At 46.3% G+C, this 22078-nt stretch overlaps 1 protein-coding gene across 3 annotated transcripts in view; it reads left to right on the top strand.

Moving 5' to 3' along the window:
* map2k6 (mitogen-activated protein kinase kinase 6) overlaps positions 1 to 22078 on the top strand; it is a 164473-nt gene that overhangs the window by 74114 nt on the left and 68281 nt on the right. For all 3 annotated transcript variants that reach the window (XM_085963751.1, XM_085963752.1, XM_085963750.1), the window contains 2 exons: positions 2247 to 2295; positions 14913 to 15026. In XM_085963751.1, the coding sequence (XP_085819877.1) occupies positions 2247 to 2295; positions 14913 to 15026 (163 nt within the window). The remainder of the gene's footprint in view (positions 1 to 2246; positions 2296 to 14912; positions 15027 to 22078) is intronic.

The following is a 22078-nucleotide window of genomic DNA, read 5'->3' as shown; positions in this document are numbered from 1 at the left end:
CAGTCCTCATGAACCGCCTGGATAATATCCCAAGCTTGAATCTTCTTATCCTCGCACTGAACCACCACCGTGTTTTCTTTACCAAACCTCCTGGGGTTCCGGCCCAAATCTTTGGGCCTTTTTTTTCCCTTCCCACCACAGTTTCTTCCCTAATTAAATTCCTCTCGGGAACATTGTCCTCTGAGGGGCCCGGCACTCCGGACCCCTCAGCAACCATCTGGCTGTTTTTGTGGGCCAAAAAGGCCCTAAAACTTGAAAGCACCACCCCAAAACCCACCACCAACTTTTTACAAAACTTCCTCCAACTCCCAGCTACAATCAGGCAACCAGTAACACCTGGCTCACTCCTAGCCCCTCCCACCTCGAGTGCGCTACCCACTGAGCCAGAGGTGACGCTCCAAATTGGCACAGCTTATGGCAGAGGAATAGCAGTTTCCTACGGATAAATTGGCAAAAGGCGTTTTCTGTTTTGTAAGAAATTGTATTGTGGAATACAGAAGTGGTTATTAATGAGTGTTATCAAAACTTCAGTCAGGTGTGTGTGTGGTTGCGGGGGTGGCGGGGGAGTGGATGATCAGGAGGTGCGTGTGTGTGTGGGGTGGAGGAGCGGATGGTCAGGAGGTGTGTGTGTTTTGGGGGGGGGGGAAGCGGATGGTCAGGAGGGGTGTGTGGGGGTGGTGGGGGAGCGGATGGTCAGGAGGTGTGTGTGGCAGGGGGGTGGGGGAGCGGATGGTTAGGAGCGGTGTGTGGGGGTGGGGGGAGCGGATGGTCAGGAGCGGTGTGTGGGGGTGGGGGAGCGGATGGTCAGGAGGTGGGGGGGTGGGGGAGCGGATGGTCAGGAGGGGTGTGTGGGGGTGGCAGGGGGGTGGGGGAAGCGGATGGTCAGGAGGGGTGTGTGTGGCAGGGGGGTGGGGGAGCGGATGGTCAGGAGCGGTGTGTGGGGGTGGGGGAGCGGATGGTCAGGAGCAGTGTGTGGGGGTGGGGGAAGCGGATGGTCAGGAGGGGTGTGTGTGGCAGGGGGGTGGGGGAGCGGATGGTCAGGAGCTGCGAGGCATGTTCTCATTGGAAAGGGGAGAGATGTCTATCCGTGCTCCTCTTGTGTGCCTCCTTGTGGCCAGAAATTAAGCACAGCCAGGGGGCTGGGAGCATGTTTTAAAAGGGAAAAACAGAAATAATTAAGGCAAAAGTGCAGCGACTTTGAATTGTCTGCGTTTCCAGTGTTGCCTAAGTGGGAGGGGGGGGGGGGATTGGAAAATTGACATTTGTTTGGATGTGGCATAGAAATATTTCTGGAATAAAGAACCATTCCAGGCGCTCAACTTATACATGTGACTCGGTGTTTAAATATGTGGGCAAAATGCAAGGCCTGTTTTCCCTGCTCTCCATCCAGTTTCCGTCCCTGTGGGAGATGGAGTTCTCGGCCGCAGACATCTCCATGCCGTGCGGTCAGCTGCCTGGGAGCACTACACATAGCTGGCCAGCCAGACTTGCCAAGTGACGATAGCCTCAGCACTCAGAGACTTGCAACCTTTTGATTATACTGTTAAAGCTACTGTATTTGTGTACTTTATTTTAAAAAAAACTATAAGTAACTACTTTTATAGTTTAGAATCACAGAAGGAGGCCATTTGGCCCATCATGCTTATGCCGTATCTGAAAGAGCGGTCTATTTAATTTCATTCTCCTGCCCCTTCCCTGTACCCTTTTTGAATTTTTATTTTTTCAATTATTTATCCAGTTCCCTTTTTATTTAAATACAACTACTGTATTGAGGTTCTGCTTCCAACATTGTTTTTGGTAGGGCATTCCATGTCTTAACTCTTAATAAAATAAATTGCTACTAATCTCCATCTTTGTTCTTTTGGCGTTGTTTTCAAATTTATGCAGTCTAGTTCGAGAACTCCCTTAAAGACCCGCGTCGCTGACTCGCCAACCAGTGGAAATAATCTTTGCTGCTTTACCTGCTCAAAACCCCTAATAATTTTGAACACCTCTGTCAGATCTCCTCCTTCATTCTAACGAAAAGCACTTCAGTTTCTCCAGTCAGCCGTCACAAAATATCCTCTCGTTCACAGTGCCATCTTGGTCAATCTCTTCCGCACCCTTTCCCTGGACTTGACGCTTGTGTCGCTGTTTGACCAGTGTGCAGCCTGTTCCCTCGGTGACGCGGACGTTTCAGGGAGTTCTCGAGTTAGTTTGCCGAGAAGACTTTGTGTCGCTGAAATCTCTTTGTTTTCTCTCCGCAGTCCCCCAAGAGACCTGGATTCAAAGGCTTGCATTGCTATAGGTGAAAAGGTAAGAGTCACTCACTCGGTTGCTTCTGATTTATTCCACACGGCCCCACCTCTCTCTTGGAAGCATGGCATGTGGAAAGAATATGGCACCAAATCATTATTTTAGGGACACTGCTTTATAGCAAAGCTTTAAAATAAAAATTTCATATTCTTAATTTCTTGTGACTTCTTGGCAACTAAATCTTAAGGCTGTAACGAATCCTTAAGATGCAAAATGAATGATCGGCACTTCATCCTAGGTGATGGGGTGGCACGGCCCTTTTAAGGAGATGTATTTTCCTGTAATTTCACGAGTGAGATTGTAAGTTGTTTGCTGCTTGTCCCCTCAGATCAGAGACCTGCATTGCAATGCTATTTTAAGGATTTTGTTTATTTGTTAGATGAATAGGGGTGGAATTAGGATAAAAGAACATGGAGTTTCACAGCACAGAAAGAGGCCATTCGGCCCAACGGGTCCATGCCGGTGTTTATCCTCCACACGAGCCTCCTCCCACCTTGCTTCATCTCGTCGGTGGACTTCTTTGGCCACCAGTGCCCCGTTGATTTTTGAGCATGTAATCCTTGTGTTGTTAGAATTGTCGAGGGTAAAAACTCTGTAAATGCGTGAATATTTGTGTGAAAAAGAGGGCCTGATGAGTAATTTGAAGTCGGAGATGGTCGGATGAGTAGCACTAGTTGTGGATGTTGAATCTGGGCAAAAACCTGCCGTGTTTTCTGCCTGGCTTTGCAAATGTGGTGAATTTGATGCCCACAATAAAACCACTCACTTAGTGTGTGTTTTTTTTCATTCTCTTTTTTTTTGACTTCATTTTAGGGCCATTGCATGAGTATTACAGTACTTTTAAAGGAGTAACACCATAATTGATCAGACTTCTGATGCAGTTATTTCTGTTGCTATGCTGGCTTTGTTCACTTGAGGGCGATGTGCCACTGTTGTATAATGTCCCCAGTCTAAAATACTATTGTTCCGTTCTGCTAGGCACAGGCATCACTTCATTCACTTTTTATTGCTTCTCAAAAGCATTTCAAGCATTTCCCAACTGACCCAAGTTAAAACCAGACTCTATTTTCAATCTTTTTTTTAAAATTTAAATTTGTGTGTAAAAGCAGAAGCACACAGTCTACATGATGGTTTAAGGTGGAGAATTTAGTGTGTGTGCCCACACTAGTGACAGAAAGAAAGAGTCCAGTGAGGTAAACCCTTGCACAGATGAGAGGGTGCTGCTGTTCACATAGGGGGTCTGAGTCTTTTCCTGAAGACTGCACATCTATCAGCGGAGCGGCATTAAAGCATTAGTTGAAATTAGGAAACACTTCTACACACAAAGGGCAGTAAGAAGTTCGGAACTCTTCTGCAAATGGCAGTTGAGGCCGGGTCAATTGTTAATTTTAAATCTGAGATTGATAGCATTTTGTTAACCAGAGGTATTAAGTGATATGGAGTTAGGTCGCAGATCAGCCATGATCTCATTGAATGGCTCGAGGGGCTAAATGGCCTCCTCCTGTTCCTGTCGAAGGTTGTGCTGGAGCACGTGGCCTGTGTGCCCCTCTTCCCCCCTGTCTGCTGATTTTAGAGGGGACACGTTGCTGCGATGGGTTTATTTAAAAGGTGGCAGTTGCAACAGCCAGGAAAAGGCTTTGCTGATGGCATGAGGCGGTACCTGACTGCTGCAAGCACAGCCCGCGAAGCACTTGTTTCTGTCCCATTCACCGTGGCTTCATCTCGCAGAAGCAATGAGGGTGGCAGCTGAACTTGTCTGGACTGACAACGAATTGAGCAGACCACCTGTAATGTTGCGGCTTTGATCTTTAAAAAAAAGAAAAGGACACAACCTGGGTCCAAGAGAGAGTGACGATCGTCGTGTCAGACTGTTTACTAATGTATATTTTTACACTTCAATCGCTCTTGGGATTTACACTCCTGGATGTAGTTTGGTCTTGTGCCAAAGCCTTTACTTTCCCCCAGTGTAGAAACATAGAAGATAGGAGCAGGAGTAGGCCATTCGGCCCCTCGAGCCTGCTCCGCCATTCAATGAGATCATGGCTGATCATCCAAATTCAGTACCCTGTCCCTGCTTTCTCCCCATATCCCTTGATCCCTTTAGCCTTAAGAAATATATCTAACTCCTTCTTGAATATATTTAATGAATTGGCCTCAACTGCCTTCTGTGGTAGAGAAGTCCACAGGTTCACCACTCTCTGGGTGAAGAAATTCCTCCTCATCTCTGTCCTAAATGGCTTACCCCTTATCCTTAGACTGTGACCCCTGGTTCTGGACTCCCCGACCATCGGGAACATCCTTCCTGCATCTAGTCTGTCTAGTCCTGTTAGAATTTTATAAGTTTCAATGAGATCCCCTCATTCTTCCAGCGAGTACAAGCCCAATCAACCCAATATCTCCTCATACATCATTCCTGCCATCCCAGGTATCAGCCTGGTGAATCTTCGCTGCACTCCTTCCATGGCAAGACCATCCTTCCTCAGATAAGGCGACCAAAACTGCACACAATACTCAAGATGTGGTTTCCCCAAGGCCCTGTACAACTGCAGCAAGACACCCTTGTTCTTGTTGGCCATGGCGTGTGTACAGTCGCAGGTCGCACCTGTGAGCTTGAATTGTGGAAGAGATTAAGACTAACCAATATCCTCAAAAATGCAACCTGCCATTTACTTCTGGTATTAAAATATCTGTAAGAGGTTAAGATGCCTTGTTACCATGGCCCGGCAGTTAACACACCACGTGGTGCGGTACTGAGCCACAGGGGCCAAAAGATCCCACGCTTGATCGCAACCAGGGAACCAGGTGAAGCATCACAGTTGGCCTCAGCACCACTGGCTCGGAATCCTGCTCCAGCTGCTGTCAAGTGACGACTCTGCAGCAATTGTGGATGTTGAGTGAGGTCCAGGAGAAGGCTCGATCCGTATGTCCCCCGTGGTAGAAGAGCCAGATGCTGCAAGTCCACGACGAACGAGGAAGGCCATTTGGCCCAATCTTGATTCATTCATCCATCTAGCAAGTCCTAACTTCCCCCACGGCCGCATCCAATTCTTTTTTAAATGCTTCTCGGGTTTTATTTCTGCACCACTCTATCCACTCAGCCATTCTTCCTGTGTGAGACTAGACTAACTTAATGAGGTACTGCGGGCTGGAGAATCAGATCTCGGCAAAAGTGAATGTCATGAAACATAGAAGATAGGAGCAGGATTAGGCCATTCGGCCCCTCGAGCCTGTTCTGCCATTTAATGAGATCATGGCTGATCATCCAAATTCAGTACCCTGTCCCTGCTTTCTCCCCATACCCCTTGGTCCCTTTAGCCTTAAGAAATATATCTAACTCCTTGAATATATTTAATGTTGGCCTCAACTGCCTTCTGTGGTGGAGAATTCCACAGGTTCACCACTCTCTGGGTGAAGAAATTCCTCCTCATCTCTGTCCTAAATGGCTTACCCCTTATCCTTAGACTGTGACCCCTGGTTCTGGACTCCCCGGCCATCGGGAACATCCTTCCTGCATCTAGTCTGTCTAGTCCTGTTAGAATTTTATAAGTTTCAATGAGATCCCCTCTCATTCTTCTAAACTCTCGCGAATATAATCCTAATCGACCCAATCTCTCTTCATACGTCATTCCTGCCATCCCAGGTATCAGTCTGGTGAATCTTCGCTGCACTCCCTCCATGGCAAGAACATCCTTCCTCAGATAAGGCGACCAAAACTGCACACAATACCCAAGATGTGGTCTCACCAAGGCCCTGTACAACTGCAGCAAGACATCCTTGCTCCTGTACTCAAATCCTTTCGCTATGAAGGCCAACATACCATTTGCCTTCTTAACCGCCTGCTGCACCTGCATGCTTACCTTCAGCGACTGGTGCACAAGGACACCCAGGTCTCGTTGCACTTCCCCTTCTCCCAATCTATTGCCATTCAGATAATAATCTGTCTTCCTGTTTTTGCCACCAAAGTGGATAACCTCGAATTTATCCACATTGGGCAGATGCATGGCAGATGCAATATAATCACCCAACCTGTCCAAGTCATACTGGGGTTTCTCAGCATCCTCCTCACAGCACACACGCCCACTCAGCTTTGTGTCGTCTGCAAACTTGGAGATATTACATCTAGTTCCCTCGTCTAGATCATTAATATATATTGTGAATAGTTGGGGTGCTAGCACCGATCCCTGCGGTACCCCACTAGTCACTGCCTGCCACTCGGAAAAAGACCCGTTTATTCCAACTCTTTGCTTCCTGTCTGCCAACCAGTTCTCTATCCAAGTCAGTACCTTACCCCCATCCCATGTGCTTTAACTTTGCACACCAATCTCTTATGCGGGACCTTATCGAAAGCCTTCTGAAAGTCCAAATACACCACATCCACTGGTTCTCCCTTATCTATTTTACCAGTTACATCCTCAAAATTCCAGTAGATTAGTCAAGCATGATTTACCTTTTGTAAATCCATGTTGACTTTGTCCGATCCTGTCACTGTTTTCCAAGTGCTCTGCTATTACATCTTTTAAAATGGACTCTAGCATTTTCCCCACTACCAATGTCAGGCTTACCGGTCTATAATTCCCTGTTTTCTCTCTACCACCTTTTTTAAATAGTGGGGTTACATTAGCTACCCTCCAATCCATGGGAACTGTTCCAGAATCTAGAATTTTGGAAGATGACCAGCAATGCAGCTACTATTTCTAGGGCCACTTCCTTAAGTACCCTAGGATGTAGATTATCAGGACAGGCTATGTCTTCGGGAGAGAAGGGGAAAAATTGCAAAAAAAATGCACTGTCCACGCACACAAAGGGCTCGAAACTTTATCGTTGCAGTCTATGTGGTAATCTGCCCTTACCGTTCCTCCTGCAATAGAAATGTGCGATAGAAATAGGTGGCCTCTAGGGGGCAGCAGCAGTATATGATTACAATGTAAAGACTGTCAAAAGTCTAAGGGGGAAAAATTTGGTTGCTTTGCGCCTCCCGTTAGCGCCCTAGAGGGCGCTAATGGGGTGCAAAGCAACTAGCGCCCGGGTGCGGCGATGTTTGCGCTGCTCGTGAAATTGCCGACTTTTGCGGCGGCGCTAAACACTACCGCCACGATCTCCTGCGCCCGCAGATTGTGACGCCAGTCGAGCGTGTAGCGCCCCGGACCGGATATTGAGTGGCGCCCCTTACCGCCTGTCGCTAGCAACGACAGGCTGAGGGGAACGTTTTGCAGTCAGGAAGGGACTGGGGGAGCGCTATGTAAAGGCGACCGCTTCCTGCCTTTTTTTGTCGGCGGCATTTTTGCACCACACATTCTGAGAGAGAGAGAGACTTCTGGAGAGATTCAACGCTGTGTGAAGGAGTTTTGGGTACTGAGCAGCACTTTGCAGGTTCATTTTGATTTGACCTTCTTTGCATCGATTTAGAGGAGACTATGGGGGCTGCATTCAGCTCTTTCCCTGGGCCTCTCCATTGTTCTTTCCAGCAGATTTCATGTACAGGTCTCTCCAGGCCGAGATTCAAGGCTGCAATGAGCAGGATGTGGATGGAGAGCAAGACCGACCCTTCACTTTAAGAACTGGCCGGCGCCAGTGTGTCTGTGTTCCATTGCTGACAGACATCACATGAGCTTTGCCAGCGCTCTGAGGTAGCACCTCGCTCCTCGGCGTTAGCGCCTTAAGAGAGGTGTGTAGCGCCTGATTTAGCACTCCAATCACCTCCAGGGGCGATAGAAGCCAAGTTTGCAGTCGGAGGCGATAATTAGCGCCTGGCGATAAACTTTGCATCCGGCCGATAATTGCACCCCCAGACGGTAACTGCAATTTTTCCTCCCAAGCTTCTAGCTTATTAATTCGGTTGGGAAATTTTGACTTTTCTACAAAAGTACTACATGGATCGTGTATATGTGCACAGTAGAGTGACACCACATCACTGATTGTGTCCATCCTTATTGATTATTAAACCTCTAAAGAAGCATGAACAAACCGTGCTCTCCACCCCCCCCCCCCCACCCCCCAACCTCTTCACTAAAACAATGGTGCAACTTTCCTGCTGTTAAAAGATCCGAGCCTGCCCAGAATACATCTGCTTCGTTAAGTCGATCAGACTGTTTTCTTTTAAATTGCGTTTTGGAGTAGAGTGCATTATGGTCTGCTCAGCTCTGTTGAAGTTACCAGACGGGAGAACTTGGGTGCACGCTTAACCTGATGCTTTTAGTGATTTCATTTTTTTTTAAATCACCAATTAATTCAAGTAGCACTACTTTCTTAACCTTGATAACACATATCTTCTATCTAATTGTCTCTATATTTTATAATAAAAAGGTTCTTCTAAACAATGTTCCTTTAAGCTGTGTGGCTGTGCAGCGTTCTGGAGCTCCTGTGCAGCCGGCTCACCGGCTTTTAAATGGGGAAAAAATGCGCATGTGCGGTATTTTGAATGGGCCGTGCAGCCCCTAAAAGGGCCACGCACCCAAAAAGAAATTAAAGGGAACATTGCTTCTAACAGCATTTTCTATCTGCCACACTTCTTTGGCTCTGTTTCTATTTTTTTTTTAAAGTGTGGCAGTCACCTGCATTGAACTAAATCCCACAGCAAATGAAAAAACCTTCTTTGACACAGGAGCCAGAACGTCTGCAACCTCTGACTGACCTTACAAAGGTTGCCAAGAGTCTGGAGCTGCAGCATCAAGAACAATTGAATTCTGACCTCACCAACTATTTTACTTAACAGCAATTAGCTCTTATGGCCTTAATGAATCACTGCTTCACCTTAGCCAGCAGAATAATACATTGGGCATTACACGGTACAAAATTACTGTCCTGACAAAGCAGCACATCATCCGACAAATCATCTGACTTAGTGCAAGGAGCATTATGACAGAGTCCGCTGGTATGAATGGTATAAAAACGGTCTGACCACACACATTTACTGTCTGCCAAACCTCTGGCGACACAATTCCTGTGCCATAGCCTGACATTTTTTGATTGCCTTAAATGTTATATTACTAAAACAGGAACAAATCACAACTCTAACTATAAATAGTGAGGAAATCTTATCAATTAAAAAACAAACAATCATATTGCTCAAAATATTTGCTCCGAATTCTTTGTTTTCTCATTATCTAAAATATTTTGTATTAAAAATAAGATTCCTAACAAATATTTTTTTTAAATATGTACTTTTCAAAACTGTTAAATTTGCCAATAGATTTCTGTTCCTGAATGTTTCTCCTCAAAGGCCTGTTCTCCTCTCAGACAGATGTGACTACGGTTTTGACTTTAATCCGATATTTGAGCTTTTTTGTTCTCTCGTGCACGTGTGGCCCTTGTCTATGGCGGCTGCTCGGCATGTGCCTGATTGTGCCGTGTTTCTTGTTGCCCATTTTCATCTTGTTCTTTTGAAAATGTTGTTGCCTTTTCATTCCTTTTATTTTTCCACAGGACTGGTAGTGAGTATCCTATAGTGCATGTATGGCATCTCAATTCGAGGTGCTATCACGCACGTGCTATCTGTACCTATTTATTCCCAAGTTTCTGCCATGATTTCCTATGAATTTTTTTCCATCGATTTTAGTTTTTGCATCCAGTATTTTTGTTCTATTGAGCACTGTTCCCCTCGCAATTCTGGTGCTCAGTTGTATACGCGCCATTTGGAATCAGCAGTACGTAGCCGCTCCGTATTTATATTGGGCCAGTTTCCTCTTTCTTATTTTAAGGGTCGTGCCACAATTTTCTCTACATTGCTTAGGAAATGTTGCTTTTTTCCCTCAACGTTTCTTTATTTTAACAACATATTTTTCTTCTGTTTTACAATTTGTCCCATGTCTATCTTTAAAAGTACACACTATCTTATAGGAACACAGGAATTGCTAGACGGAAAAAGGCTGAGGCCCATATAGTTCGCCTTCTACCATTCCGGTACTCACATGATCCAATGAACATAAGAACATAAGAAATAGGAGCAGGAGTAGGCCAATCGGCCCCTCGAGCCTGCTCCGCCATTCAATAAGATCATGGCTGATCTGATCCTAACCGCCAATCCACTATCACAGAACCATCTCCTGAATCTAACAGAATTAGACACACGAAATAGGAGCAGGATCAGGCTACACGGCCCCTGGGCCCGCTCCGCTACCCACAGGGCCATGACCGATCCGAACCTAGACTCGTGTCCAAATTCCTGCCCGCTCCCCGTAACCCTTAATTCCCTTTACTTCTCGGAAACTGTCTATTTCTGTTTTAAATTTATGTAATGATGTAGCTTCTACAGCTTTTTGGGGCAGCATATTCCATGGACCTACCACCCTCTGAGTGAAGTAGTTCCTCCTCATCTCAGTTTTGAAAGAGCAGCCCCTTATTCTAAGACTATGCCCCCTAGTTCTAGTTTCACCCATCATCGGGAACATCCTCCCCGCATCCACCCGATCCAACCCCTTCACAATCTTATATGTTTCAATAAGATCGCCTCTCATTCTTCTGAACGCCAATGAGTAGAGTCCCAATCTACTCAACCTCTCCTCATATGTCCATCCCCTCATCCCCGGGATTAACCGAGTGAACCTTCTTTGTACTGACTCGAGAGCAAGTATGTCCTTTCTTAAGTATGGACACCAAAACTGTACGCAGTATTCCAGGTGCGGTCTCACCAATACCTTGTACAACTGAAGCAATACCTCCCTATTTTTATATTTTATCCCCCTAGCAATGAAAGCCAACATTCCATTGGCCTTCTTAATCACTTGCTGCACCTGCATACTAACCTTTTGAGTTTCGTGCACCAGGACCCCCAGATCCCTTTGTACTTCAGTACTTTCCAGTTTCTTGCCATTAAGATAATAACTTGCTCTACGATTTTTCCTGCCAAAGTGCATAACCTCACACTTTCCAGTATTGTATTCCATCTGCCAAATCTCTGCCCACTTACTTAGCCTGTCGATGTCCCCTTGCAGGTTTTTTATGTCCTCCTCACTCACTACTTTCCCTCCCATCTTAGTATCATCTGCAAACTTTGATATGTTACACTCGGCCCCCTCCTCCAAATCGTTAATATAGATTGTAAAGAGTTGGGGACCCAGCACTGACCCCTGCGGAACACCACTAGTTACTGATTGCCAGTCTGAGAATGAACCATTTATCCCAACTCTCTGCCTTCTGTTAGATAGCCAACCCTCTATCCATGCCAGAATATTACCCCCAATCCCGTGATTTTTTATCTTAAGCAATAATCTTTTGTGTGGCATCTTGTCAAATGCCTTCTGGAAGTCTAAATACACTACGTCCACTGGTTCCCCTTTATCCACCCTATATGTTACTTCCTCAAAGAACTCCAGCAAATTTGTCAAACATGACTTCCCCTTCATAAAACCATGCTGACTTTGTCCTATTAAATTATGATTATCCAAATGTCCTGTTACTGTCTCCTTAATAATGGACTCCAAAATTTTACCTACCACAGATGTTAGGCTAACCGGTCTATAGTTTCCAGCCTTCTGTCTACTGCCCTTTTAAAATAAGGGTGTTACATTAGCAGTTTTCCAGTCTGCCGGGACCTTTGCCGAGTCCAGGGAGTTTTGGAAAATTATTACCAATGCATCCACAATCCCTGCCGCCACTTCCCTCAAGACCCTAGGATGTAAGCCATCAGGTCCAGGTGATTTATCCGCCTTGAGTCCCATTATTTTACCGAGTACCACTTCCTTAGTGATTTTGATCGTGTTTAGCTCCTCCCCCCCCCTTTAGCCCCCTGTTTGTCCAGTGTTGGGATATTCTTAGTGTCTTCTACTGTAAAGACTGATATAAAATATTCGTTCAGTGTTTTTGCCATCTCCATATTTCCCACCATTAATTTCCCAGTCTCATCCTCTAAGGGACCAACATTTACTTTAGCCACCCTTTTTCTTTTTATATAACTATAAAAACTCTTACTATCTGTTTTTATATTTTTTGCTAATTTACTTTCATAATCTATCTTCCCTTTCTTAATCTTTTTGTTATTTTTTGCTGTCTTTTAAAGTTTTCCCAATCCTCTATCCTCCCACTAGATTTGGCTACCTTATATGCCCTTGTTTTTAGTCGAATACTATCCTTAATTTCTTTACTTAGCCACGGATGGCTGTCTTTTCTTTTACACCCTTTTCTTCTCAGTGGAATATATATTTTTTGGAAGTTGTAAAATAACTCCTTAAATGTACACCACTGGTCATGTATCGTCTTACCCTTTAATCTATTTTCCCAATCCACTCTACTCAATTCCGCTCTCATACCTTCGTAGTCTCCTTTATTCAAGCTTAGCACGCTTGTTTGAGATCCAACCTTCTCACCCTCTAATTGAATATGGAATTCAACCATGTTATGGTCACTCATTCCAAGGGGATCCTTTACTAGGACATTTTTAATTAATCCTGTCTCGTTACACAGGACCAGATCTAAGGTTGCTTGCCCCCTGGTCGGTTCAGTTACATACTGCTCAAGAAACCCATCCCTAATACACTCAATGAACTCATCCTCAAGGCAGCCCTGCCCAATTTGATTTGTCCAATTAATATGATAGTTAAAATCCCCCATAATTATAGATGTTCCCTTATTACAAGCCTCAACTATTTCCTGATTGATACTCCGTCCAACAGAGTTGCAACTGTTCGGAGGCCTATAGACTACGCCCACTCGTGTTTTTTTTCCCCTTATTATTCCTTACCTCCACCCAAACTGTTTCATTATCCTGATCTTTTGACCCAATATCATTTCTCTGTATTAGTGATTCCTTCCTTTATTAACATAGCCACCCCACCTCCCCTTCCTTCCTGCCTGTCCTTCCTGATCGTTAAATAACCTGGTATGTTTAATTCCCAGGCATTGTCACCCTGCAGCCATGTTTCTGTAATGGCCACAAGATCATACCCATATGTAGTTATTTGTGCCATTAACTCGTCTATTTTGTTACGAATGCTACGTGCATTCAGATAGAGAACTTTCAAATATGTTTTGTGACACTTAGTTCCTGCTTTTGCCCTTTTTATTACTTTACCTTTTACTCCATACCTTCTGCCCCTTCCTGACACGCTCTGGTTTTTAATTTCCTCACTGCTACCTAAGTCTATGACCTTCTCTGTTGTCATTTTTATTATTTGCTCTCTAGGCACCTCCCCCCAACTAGTTAGTTTAAAGCCCTCTCTACAGCCCTAGTTATATGACCCGCCAGGACTCTAGTCCCTGCACTGGCCAAGTGAAGCCCGTCCCAACGGAACAGCTCCCTCCTGCCCCAGTACTGGTGCCAGTGTCCCAGGAAGCAAAACCCATTTCTCCCACACCAGTCTTTGAGCCACGTATTTAACTCTCTAATTTTATTTGTCCTAGCCAAATTCGCTTGTGGGTCAGGTAATAATCCAATGATAATGGAACTGTTGACTAATCAGAGCAATCAATCCCTGTCAATTAGTCCATCAAGTACAGGAAACTCTCGTTTAAACGGCACCTAAATATCCGGAATTCTCTATTAACTGGCAAAATTCATACTCCGAAAACAACACCTCAATAACCGGAAATGTTGCCAAGTCCGAGTCTCCCGCGGTGGCCGAGTTAGTCAGTGGGGGTAGTTCTTCAAACTGCCACTACTCGGCTTCTTGGCGCTGTCGGAAGTCCGAACACCTCAATAACAGGAGTCTGACTCTCCTGTGCTGCCTGTAGTCTCTTCCGATCCGCCATTTTTCTGTGTGTCTCTCCATCTTTATCGTGAATTATCTCCCCCATCTTGCATTATGGGATTCTGTAGGTGAGAACCCAATTACTGTATACTGCACATTTCTTGATTTTTTAAATTTTTGTGTGTTAAAAATAGCCTCGGTAGATAACCCCCCTCCGTCATCCAGAATTTTTAATCAACCGGCAAAACGTCGGTGCCGGATACCAAAGAGTTTCCTGTATATATTTTAAAGTTTTTTACTCCGTGATAATTATAGAACTAAATCTACTTCTCTTAAGCATACTTATATTGTCCGTTTTCATTATTTTTAGATTATCTCTTAGCTATGTTTACATAGTTCAGTCTGTCATACTTAACAATATTTACATAATTTCCTTTATAATTTTTTTGTGTGCCTGTTGCATGCAACAGTTCTACCTAACCAGCAGGTATACTTGTATTGTATTAATGACTTCAGAAAAGAAAGAAATAATTTATGTGCTACAGATTTTGGTGAAACTTCTCGAACAATAGAAAATACACTCTGATTGTCTCTCGGTACCTAAAGAGCAACGAGCCTCCATTTGACTCAGGATGTGCTTATTTACAGCACTAAGCACTTGTGGCCTTAAATGGACACGGCATGTTACACACAGCTCCTCTGTTAGCAGCAGAATAATACATGGTGTCCAAGGTGACATAATGCTCCTGTCCTTTAAAAAGCAGCGTATCCTCCAACTTAGTGATCAGCCCTGCTGGAGATGTATATCCCCCGCTCTGCATTACCTTCTGTGAATTCATCGGTGTTTGAATAACCAGCTGCACAGTATTGTGGGATAAGATGCTCTTGTTGAAGATGAAGAAAAGTCTGCCACAGGTGCGCACTGTGGTTTTTAAACCTGCTCAGGCTGGCCCATTTGTCGGAGACCGTTAAACCCAAGTGTTTGTCTTTTTGTAGAACTTTGAAGTGAAAGCTGATGACCTGGAGCCGTTGTCGGAGCTGGGCCGCGGTGCCTACGGGGTCGTGGAGAAGATGCACCACACGCCCAGCGGTATGCTAATGGCTGTAAAGGTAAGGTCAGGTCTCTGAATGGCGGCTAATCTGCGGTTCACCTCGCGGGAAGGTGCTGCAGCCTTTGACCATTGTGCAATAGTTTAATCTGCATCACGAGCAACAGTAACTAAAGGCGTTTTCAGATGGCCAGGTTTTCCCTGCCCTCCATGGAGAGTGCCACCTCCGTGCACCACTGTTAACGCAGTCTGTGCCACCGGCTGTGTGCCAGGCTCCCCGCAGTATGGAGACCCAGAGTATAAATATGGGGCACCATGACTCTTGTGTTCACTTTCATGGAATAGGCAGCCTTAATCTGATGTAAAGAAAGAAAAATAAAACCTTATGACGTAAGAAAACTACTAAGCACTTGGTCTGAGTATTAAGGCTTTAATCAACTGTTTCACAACATGGAGGTCTAGTTGTCCTTCACTAGTTCCTGTTTACAAAATGTCTTGAGCAAGCTGGGCCCGTGCCCGAGTATTTATACTCTCCCTGGACAGCGCCACCAGCAGGCCGCCCAGTATTATTTCATAAGTCATTTCTACATGAATGGCAAGATTCATGTTATCTTACATTTATATACAGCCGTGTATCGCCACCTCGGGACATCCCAAAGCACTTTTCAGGCCTTGAAATTCAGTCACTGTTCTGAATGGAGGTAAACACGGTCACCAATTCAGACACAGAAGGGCCCCACTATCGACGAATGAATGAATAATCTATATTTAGTGGCGTTGATTGAGGAAGAAGTGCAGGCCAAGACACCAGGAGAACTCCCTGCTCTTAGTGCCAGGGGATCTTTTACTTCCACCTGAACAGGCAGACTTGGTTTCAGCATCTCATCCGAAAGACCACACCTCCAAAAATACAGCACCCACTTCAGTACTGCAATGTATATACCTTTAAGGGGGGGGAAACTATCTTTTACAGCTCATGTATACTGCAGTACCGGCAGTGACCACACTTGTATATAGCACTGAGTAGTAATCTGTACAGATCAGTTCCCGTGTGAGCCACGTTGAGTAAACACCTGTTGTACCGTTCTCCTGCAGTCTGTGCCTTATTATACACAGACACAACATTGGCGACAAGGCAAGTTCGAACCTACCTGCAACTCTGCATCACCTCCCGGGGATTCGTTCCTGGAAATCAGTGGATTGGAGGTCAAGGCCAGAGACTCGGGCGTCGACCACGGGCAACCGCCCAGTCATCCAGCAGAGACTCGAGAATTGCGGGGGAGGCTGTCGAGAGCCAGGCTTGGCTTTCCAGTCGAGGTGGTCCAGCGAAACGGGCTGGCAACAGGTAGTGCGCAGACCCTTCCCGGACAGCGACGGGCTAGAGCCTGACCGAGCGGCACAGCAAAGGGCCGAGCAGCGTTGACGGGGGAGAGAGAGAGGGCAGAGCGCACAGGGCGCAGCCGGTGTTCAAGGGCTGAGCAGCATCGAAGAGAGGGAGAGAGAGATGCACAGAAACCCGCGAGGCGCCGCCATTGCCACGAGGACTGCCGAGAGCGGCGTTGGCAGCAGCGCAGGAGAAGCGTGCGAAACCTACAGGGCGCCGCCATTGCCACGAGAATCGCCGGGAGCGGCGTTGGCAGCAGCGGGGGAGGAAGGAAAGCGCGGGAGATGCTATTTTAAGCCATTGGGAGACGCCATTTTAAACCACACCCAAAATGCCGAAGAGTGGCAGTATCACCGCATTTGACAATGAAGTCGAAGATTGGACTACATATGTCGAACGAATAGAGGTATACTGTAAGGCAAATGGGGTGTCAGATGACAAGAAAGCGTCGGTATTGTTAAATTTAATGGGTGCAAAGACGTATGGTTTATTACGAAATCTAGTAACCCCAACGAAGCCAATGGAAAAGAGTTTTGAAGACGTAGTAACGATACTACAGGAACATTTAAACCCCACACCGCTGCTGATAGCAGAAAGATTCAAGTTTCACAAACGGAACCAGCATAAGGATGAAAGCAATGCTGATTATTTAACAGAATTGCGCAAACTATCGAAACACTGCCAGTTTGGAGTGGGACTGGCAGATACCTTAAGGGACAAGTTTGTGTGTGGGCTTCAAAGTGAAGGAACCCAGAAACAGCTTTTATCTGAAAAGGACCTTACGCTGGAAAAGGCTTTCAGCATTGCGGTATCATATGAAGCAGCAGCACGGGGCGCTGCAGAGATACAACAGAGACCGCAAGAATATGGCACAAACGAAATGTCATATGGAACAGAGAAGTGCTATCGCTGCGGCAGAACAACACACGACCAGAATGATTGCTGGTTCAAAGACAAAGTGTGCAGACAGTGTGGAAAAGTAGGACACATAGCACGAGTCTGCAGGTCGGGACAGAAAACCAGCAATAAGAAACCTACCAAAGGAAAGTACAAGAAGGTACATAAGATGACGGCGAATAGTTCAGACGAACAAAAGAGCGATAACGACTCCGAAAGCAGGGAACTGAGTTGTCTGAAACTACATCATGTGATCACAACAGAGGATCACCGAACCATTTGGGTCACTCTCAAGATAGCAGGAGTCCAGGTAAAGATGGAATTGGACACAGAATCAGCCCTAACAGTCATAAACCGACGGGACTACGAGCAGCTATTCTCACACATACCCTTGAGAGACACAAAAATTATTTTGGAGATGTACACGGGGCAAAAAGTCTACCCCAAAGGAAAATTAAGGGTGACCGTTATATATAACAGTAAAGAAACACCAAAACTAGACCTGTATGTATTGCACGATGGAGGACCACCATTACTGGGACGTGAATGGATCCGGAAAATACAACTGGATTGGCATTCCATACAGGCACTGACTGTGGCTGACAAAAAGGATGACGACGTCACACCTGGGCGACTGTCAAAGATCCTAACTGACGCAAAAGAAGTGTTCCAGCAAGGACTCGGAACACTAAAAGGCATGACAGCGACGATTAAAATTGAAGAAAACGCAAGCCCAAAATTTTTGAAGGCCAGACCTTATGCGATCCGCCCAGCCGTCGAAGCAGAGCTGGAGAGTCTGGAACATTCAGGTGTACTGTCCAAGGTAGACTGGAGCGAGTGGGCTACACCCATCGTCCCTGTGATGAAAAAGTCGTTGAGCAACACGCCTGGGGAACCAAGGAAGGTTCGCATCTGTGGGGACTTTAAGGTAACAGTGAACCCGGTCCTTCACACCGTACAATATCCACTTCCGCGGATTGAAGATATTTTCGCCTCGCTATCTGGAGGGAAACGCTTCACTAAGATTGATCTAGCCCAGGCGTATCTGCAAATGGAGGTAGAAGAAGCATCAAAAAAATACCTCACAATCAACACCCATAAAGCTCTCTACCAATACAATCGGCTGGTATTCGGGGTAGCATCAGCTCCGGCTATTTGGCAGAGGGCAATGGAACAAGTCCTGCAAGGGATCCCAGGGACCCAGTGTTATTTGGACGACATCCTGGTCACGGGCGAAAATGACAGTGATCACCTTGCCAACCTGGAGCAGGTGCTCACTAGATTGCAGGAATATGGGCTCCGAGCTAACCGCCCCAAATGCGAGTTTTTTAGAAAACAGATCTCGTATTGTGGCCACGTTATCAATAAAGAGGGGTTACATAAGTCCCCAGAGAAGATTGAGGCAGTAGTCAAGGCTCCAGCACCGGAAAATGTGTCACAACTGAGGTCGTTCCTCAGGCTGGTAAACTACTACCATAAGTTCTTGCCAAATTTGCCTACAATACTACACCCACTGAACACCCTACTGCAAACTGGGGTGCCATGGAAGTGGAGTGATGAATGTAGATGAGCTTTCCAGAAGAGCAAAACACTAATCACATCGAAAGAGGTATTGGCCCATTACAACCCGGCATTACCAATTCAGTTGGCATGTGATGCGTCACCCTATGGCATTGGAGCGGTGCTGTCGCACAAATTCTCGGACGGCTCAGAGAGGCCAATATCCTTTGCGTCACGATCACTAACCTCAGCCGAGCGTAACTACGCCCAGATTGACAGCGAGGCCCTCAGCCTAGTGTGGGGAGTGAAAAAGTTCAATCACTATCTGCACAGGCAGAAATTCACCTTGCTGACTGATCACCAGCCTCTTGTCTCCATTTTTAATCCGAAGAAGGGCGTTCCGCTGATGACTGCGCAACGACTACAAAGATGGTCACTTTTTCTAGGGGCGCACCACTATGAGATTGAATATAAGGGCACGAAACAGCATGGAAATGCTGATGGGCTATCACGCCTGCCACTGCCTACTGCGGAGGAAGCACCAGCAGTGGATCCTGTCGAAATATTCCATTCGACTATAGTTGAATACCTACCGGTAACTAACGCTTGTATCGAAAAGGAAACCAGAAATGACCCGACACTGTCTCGGGTATATGATTTGACGGTGAAGGGATGGCCAGCACATGGCGACTCACTGTTGCCAGCATTCTCGACAAGGAGAGAACAGCTGTCAGTGTGCCGGGGGACCTTGATGCGTGGATCCCGAGTGGTAATTCCACCCAAGTTAAGGGATAGAGTGCTCAATGAGCTTCATGAGGGTCATCTGGGAGGGGTAAAAATGAAAAGCCTAGCCAGGGCTTATGTATGGTGGCCGGGAATCGATAAACAAATCGAGGACCTGACCAAGAGCTGCTCAGGATGCCAGAAAGTCCAAAATGCACCACCACAGGCCCCTCTACACCCATGGGAGTGGCCCTCATCTCCATGGCAATGGGTGCATATTGATTTTGCTGGTCCATTCATGGACTCAATGTTTTTAATAGCCGTGGATGCGCACTCGAAATGGCCTGAGGTCATCAAAATGTCCTCCACCGCCACGGAGAAAACTATTGCAGTCCTACGGACCATTTTTGCCAGGAATGGCTTGCCAGAACAGATTTGCTCCGACAACGGACCACAGTTTGTGTCCGAAGAGTTCCGGAGGTTCTTGAAAAAGAATGGGGTAAGGCATTACACATCCGCCCCGTATCATCCAGCCACAAATGGATTGGCTGAGAGGTTCGTACAAACCTTTAAGAAGGCAATAAAGGCTATGTACAATGACAACATTCCGCTGCAGCACAAGGTGGACAATTTCCTGTTCGCCTACCGGAATGCGACACATGCATCCACCAACCAGACCCCAGCCATGATGTTCTTTAACCGACGGTTAAGATCTCGCCTGGATTTGCTCAGACCAAACGTACGAAGAGATGTTGAGAGTAAGCAATTCCAGCACATCCATGAGAAGCCAACAAGGAGCTTCAATGTAGGGCAACCAGTCTTGGCCCGCGACTACCGAAGAGAAAAATGGCAGTCAGGAACGTTATGCACACGGCAGGGCCCACTAATGTACACAGTGGATGTTGGGGAGAGCATCGTGAGATGTCATGCTGACCAGATCCTAGAGTCACAGGAACAAGTCAACCCCATGCCTCGCCCATACATACCTGGTGATGAACCCGAAGTACAGGTCGCATCTACCCCAGAAACAGTAGCATTGGAAGCTGATGAACCAACCGACGACAGGGGGCCAGAATCGCCTCCGCACCAAGAGCAAGACACTCGGGAAAGGTGCTATCCAGAAAGGATCAGGAAGCCTCCCCAAAGACTGAATATATAAATAGACTATTTTCAGCTAATGTTGCATGTTAAAAGTGTTAATTGTTATTAGTTTGATATTTAATTGTTAAATGAGTGTTATGGTACTGTTAATCTAAAAGGGGAGGAATTGTAATGTATATACCTTTTTAAGGGGGGAACTATCTTTTACAGCTCAGGTATACTGCAGTACCGGCAGTGACCACACCTGTATATAGCACTGAGTAGTAATCTGTGCAGATCAGTTCCCGTGTGAGCCACGTTGAGTAAACACCTGTTGTACCGTTCTCCTGCAGTCTGTGTCTTATTATACACGGACACAACAAGTACTGCACTGAAGTGTCAGCCCAGATTATTGCTCCAGTCCGTTGTGGGGCTTGAACCCACAGGTGTGTGACCCGACGGCAAGAGTGCTACTAACTGAGCCAAACCGACGTGTGATTTTTTTTTTCCACGGGTGGGCGCTGCTGTTGGTTCCCTACAGCTGACCAACCTGTGGCAGTGTAATGCACACGCGCCTTAAGGTCATGAAAATGCTTCCGATTTTTGGAAGTGCCAGCAGCAAGCCCGCTCATTCTGCAAGGTTCGTGTGTCCTGGGATGATGCTCTGCCCGGGTAGGATATTAATGGACAATAACTGTGTTGGAAAGGCAGAATGGTTTCGTAGCAGATGAGCCCTTTCTGTCAAGTTTTCTTTCAGGAACTTTAATGGAATAAACTATCTACCCCCCGCCCCCCCGCGTCATAAGAACATATGAATATGACGGAGAGGAGAAGATGAGCTGGTCCATCACTTTTCCTTCAAAGCTTTCTGAGCACTATTTCGATTCCACTAGAATACAGCTGAAGATGTTGGGTAACTGAACTGGGGTACAATGGGTCATATAGTGACCTCACCATGAATGAACAACAAGGCAGGTTCTTAGGCAGGGAGGAGAAACTCACTCTGCACTTTTGCATATTGTTAATGAAATGCTTTGTGCTTTGTGCACGCCTCATTTTTTCTGTGTGATTCAGTAAATGATCCTTTGCCCACATTGGCAGCTTTAACTTCTTTTCTTAGGCAGTCCCTCGGAACCGAGGATGACTTGCTTCCACGTTAAAAATGAGTTCTCAGGTGACTGATGAGTCCAATGCGGGACCTACAGTCTCTGTCACAGGTGGGGCAGACGGTGTTTGAAGGGGCGGGTGGGTGGGGTGCTTGGGTTGACGTGCGCTCCTTCCGCTGTTTGCGCTTGGCTTCCGCTTGCTCCCGGCGAAGAGACTCGAGCTGTTCGGCGCCTTCCCGGATGCTTCTCCTCCACTTTGTGCGGTCTTGGGCCAGGGATTCCCAGGTGTCGGTGGGGATGTTACACTTTTTCAAGGAGGCTTTGAGGGTGTCCTTGAAGCGTTTCCTCTGCCCACCTGGGGCTCTCTTGCCATGTCGGAGCTCCAAGTAGAGCGCTTGTTTTGGGAGTCTCGTATCGGGCATG

This window comes from Somniosus microcephalus, chromosome 21 (genome assembly GCF_052327205.1).
Source record: "Somniosus microcephalus isolate GS21.2 chromosome 21, FLI_Smic_1.0, whole genome shotgun sequence".
In the NCBI taxonomy this organism is placed as follows: Eukaryota; Metazoa; Chordata; class Chondrichthyes; order Squaliformes; family Somniosidae; genus Somniosus; species Somniosus microcephalus.
This window is presented reverse-complemented; position numbering and strand designations above follow the sequence as displayed.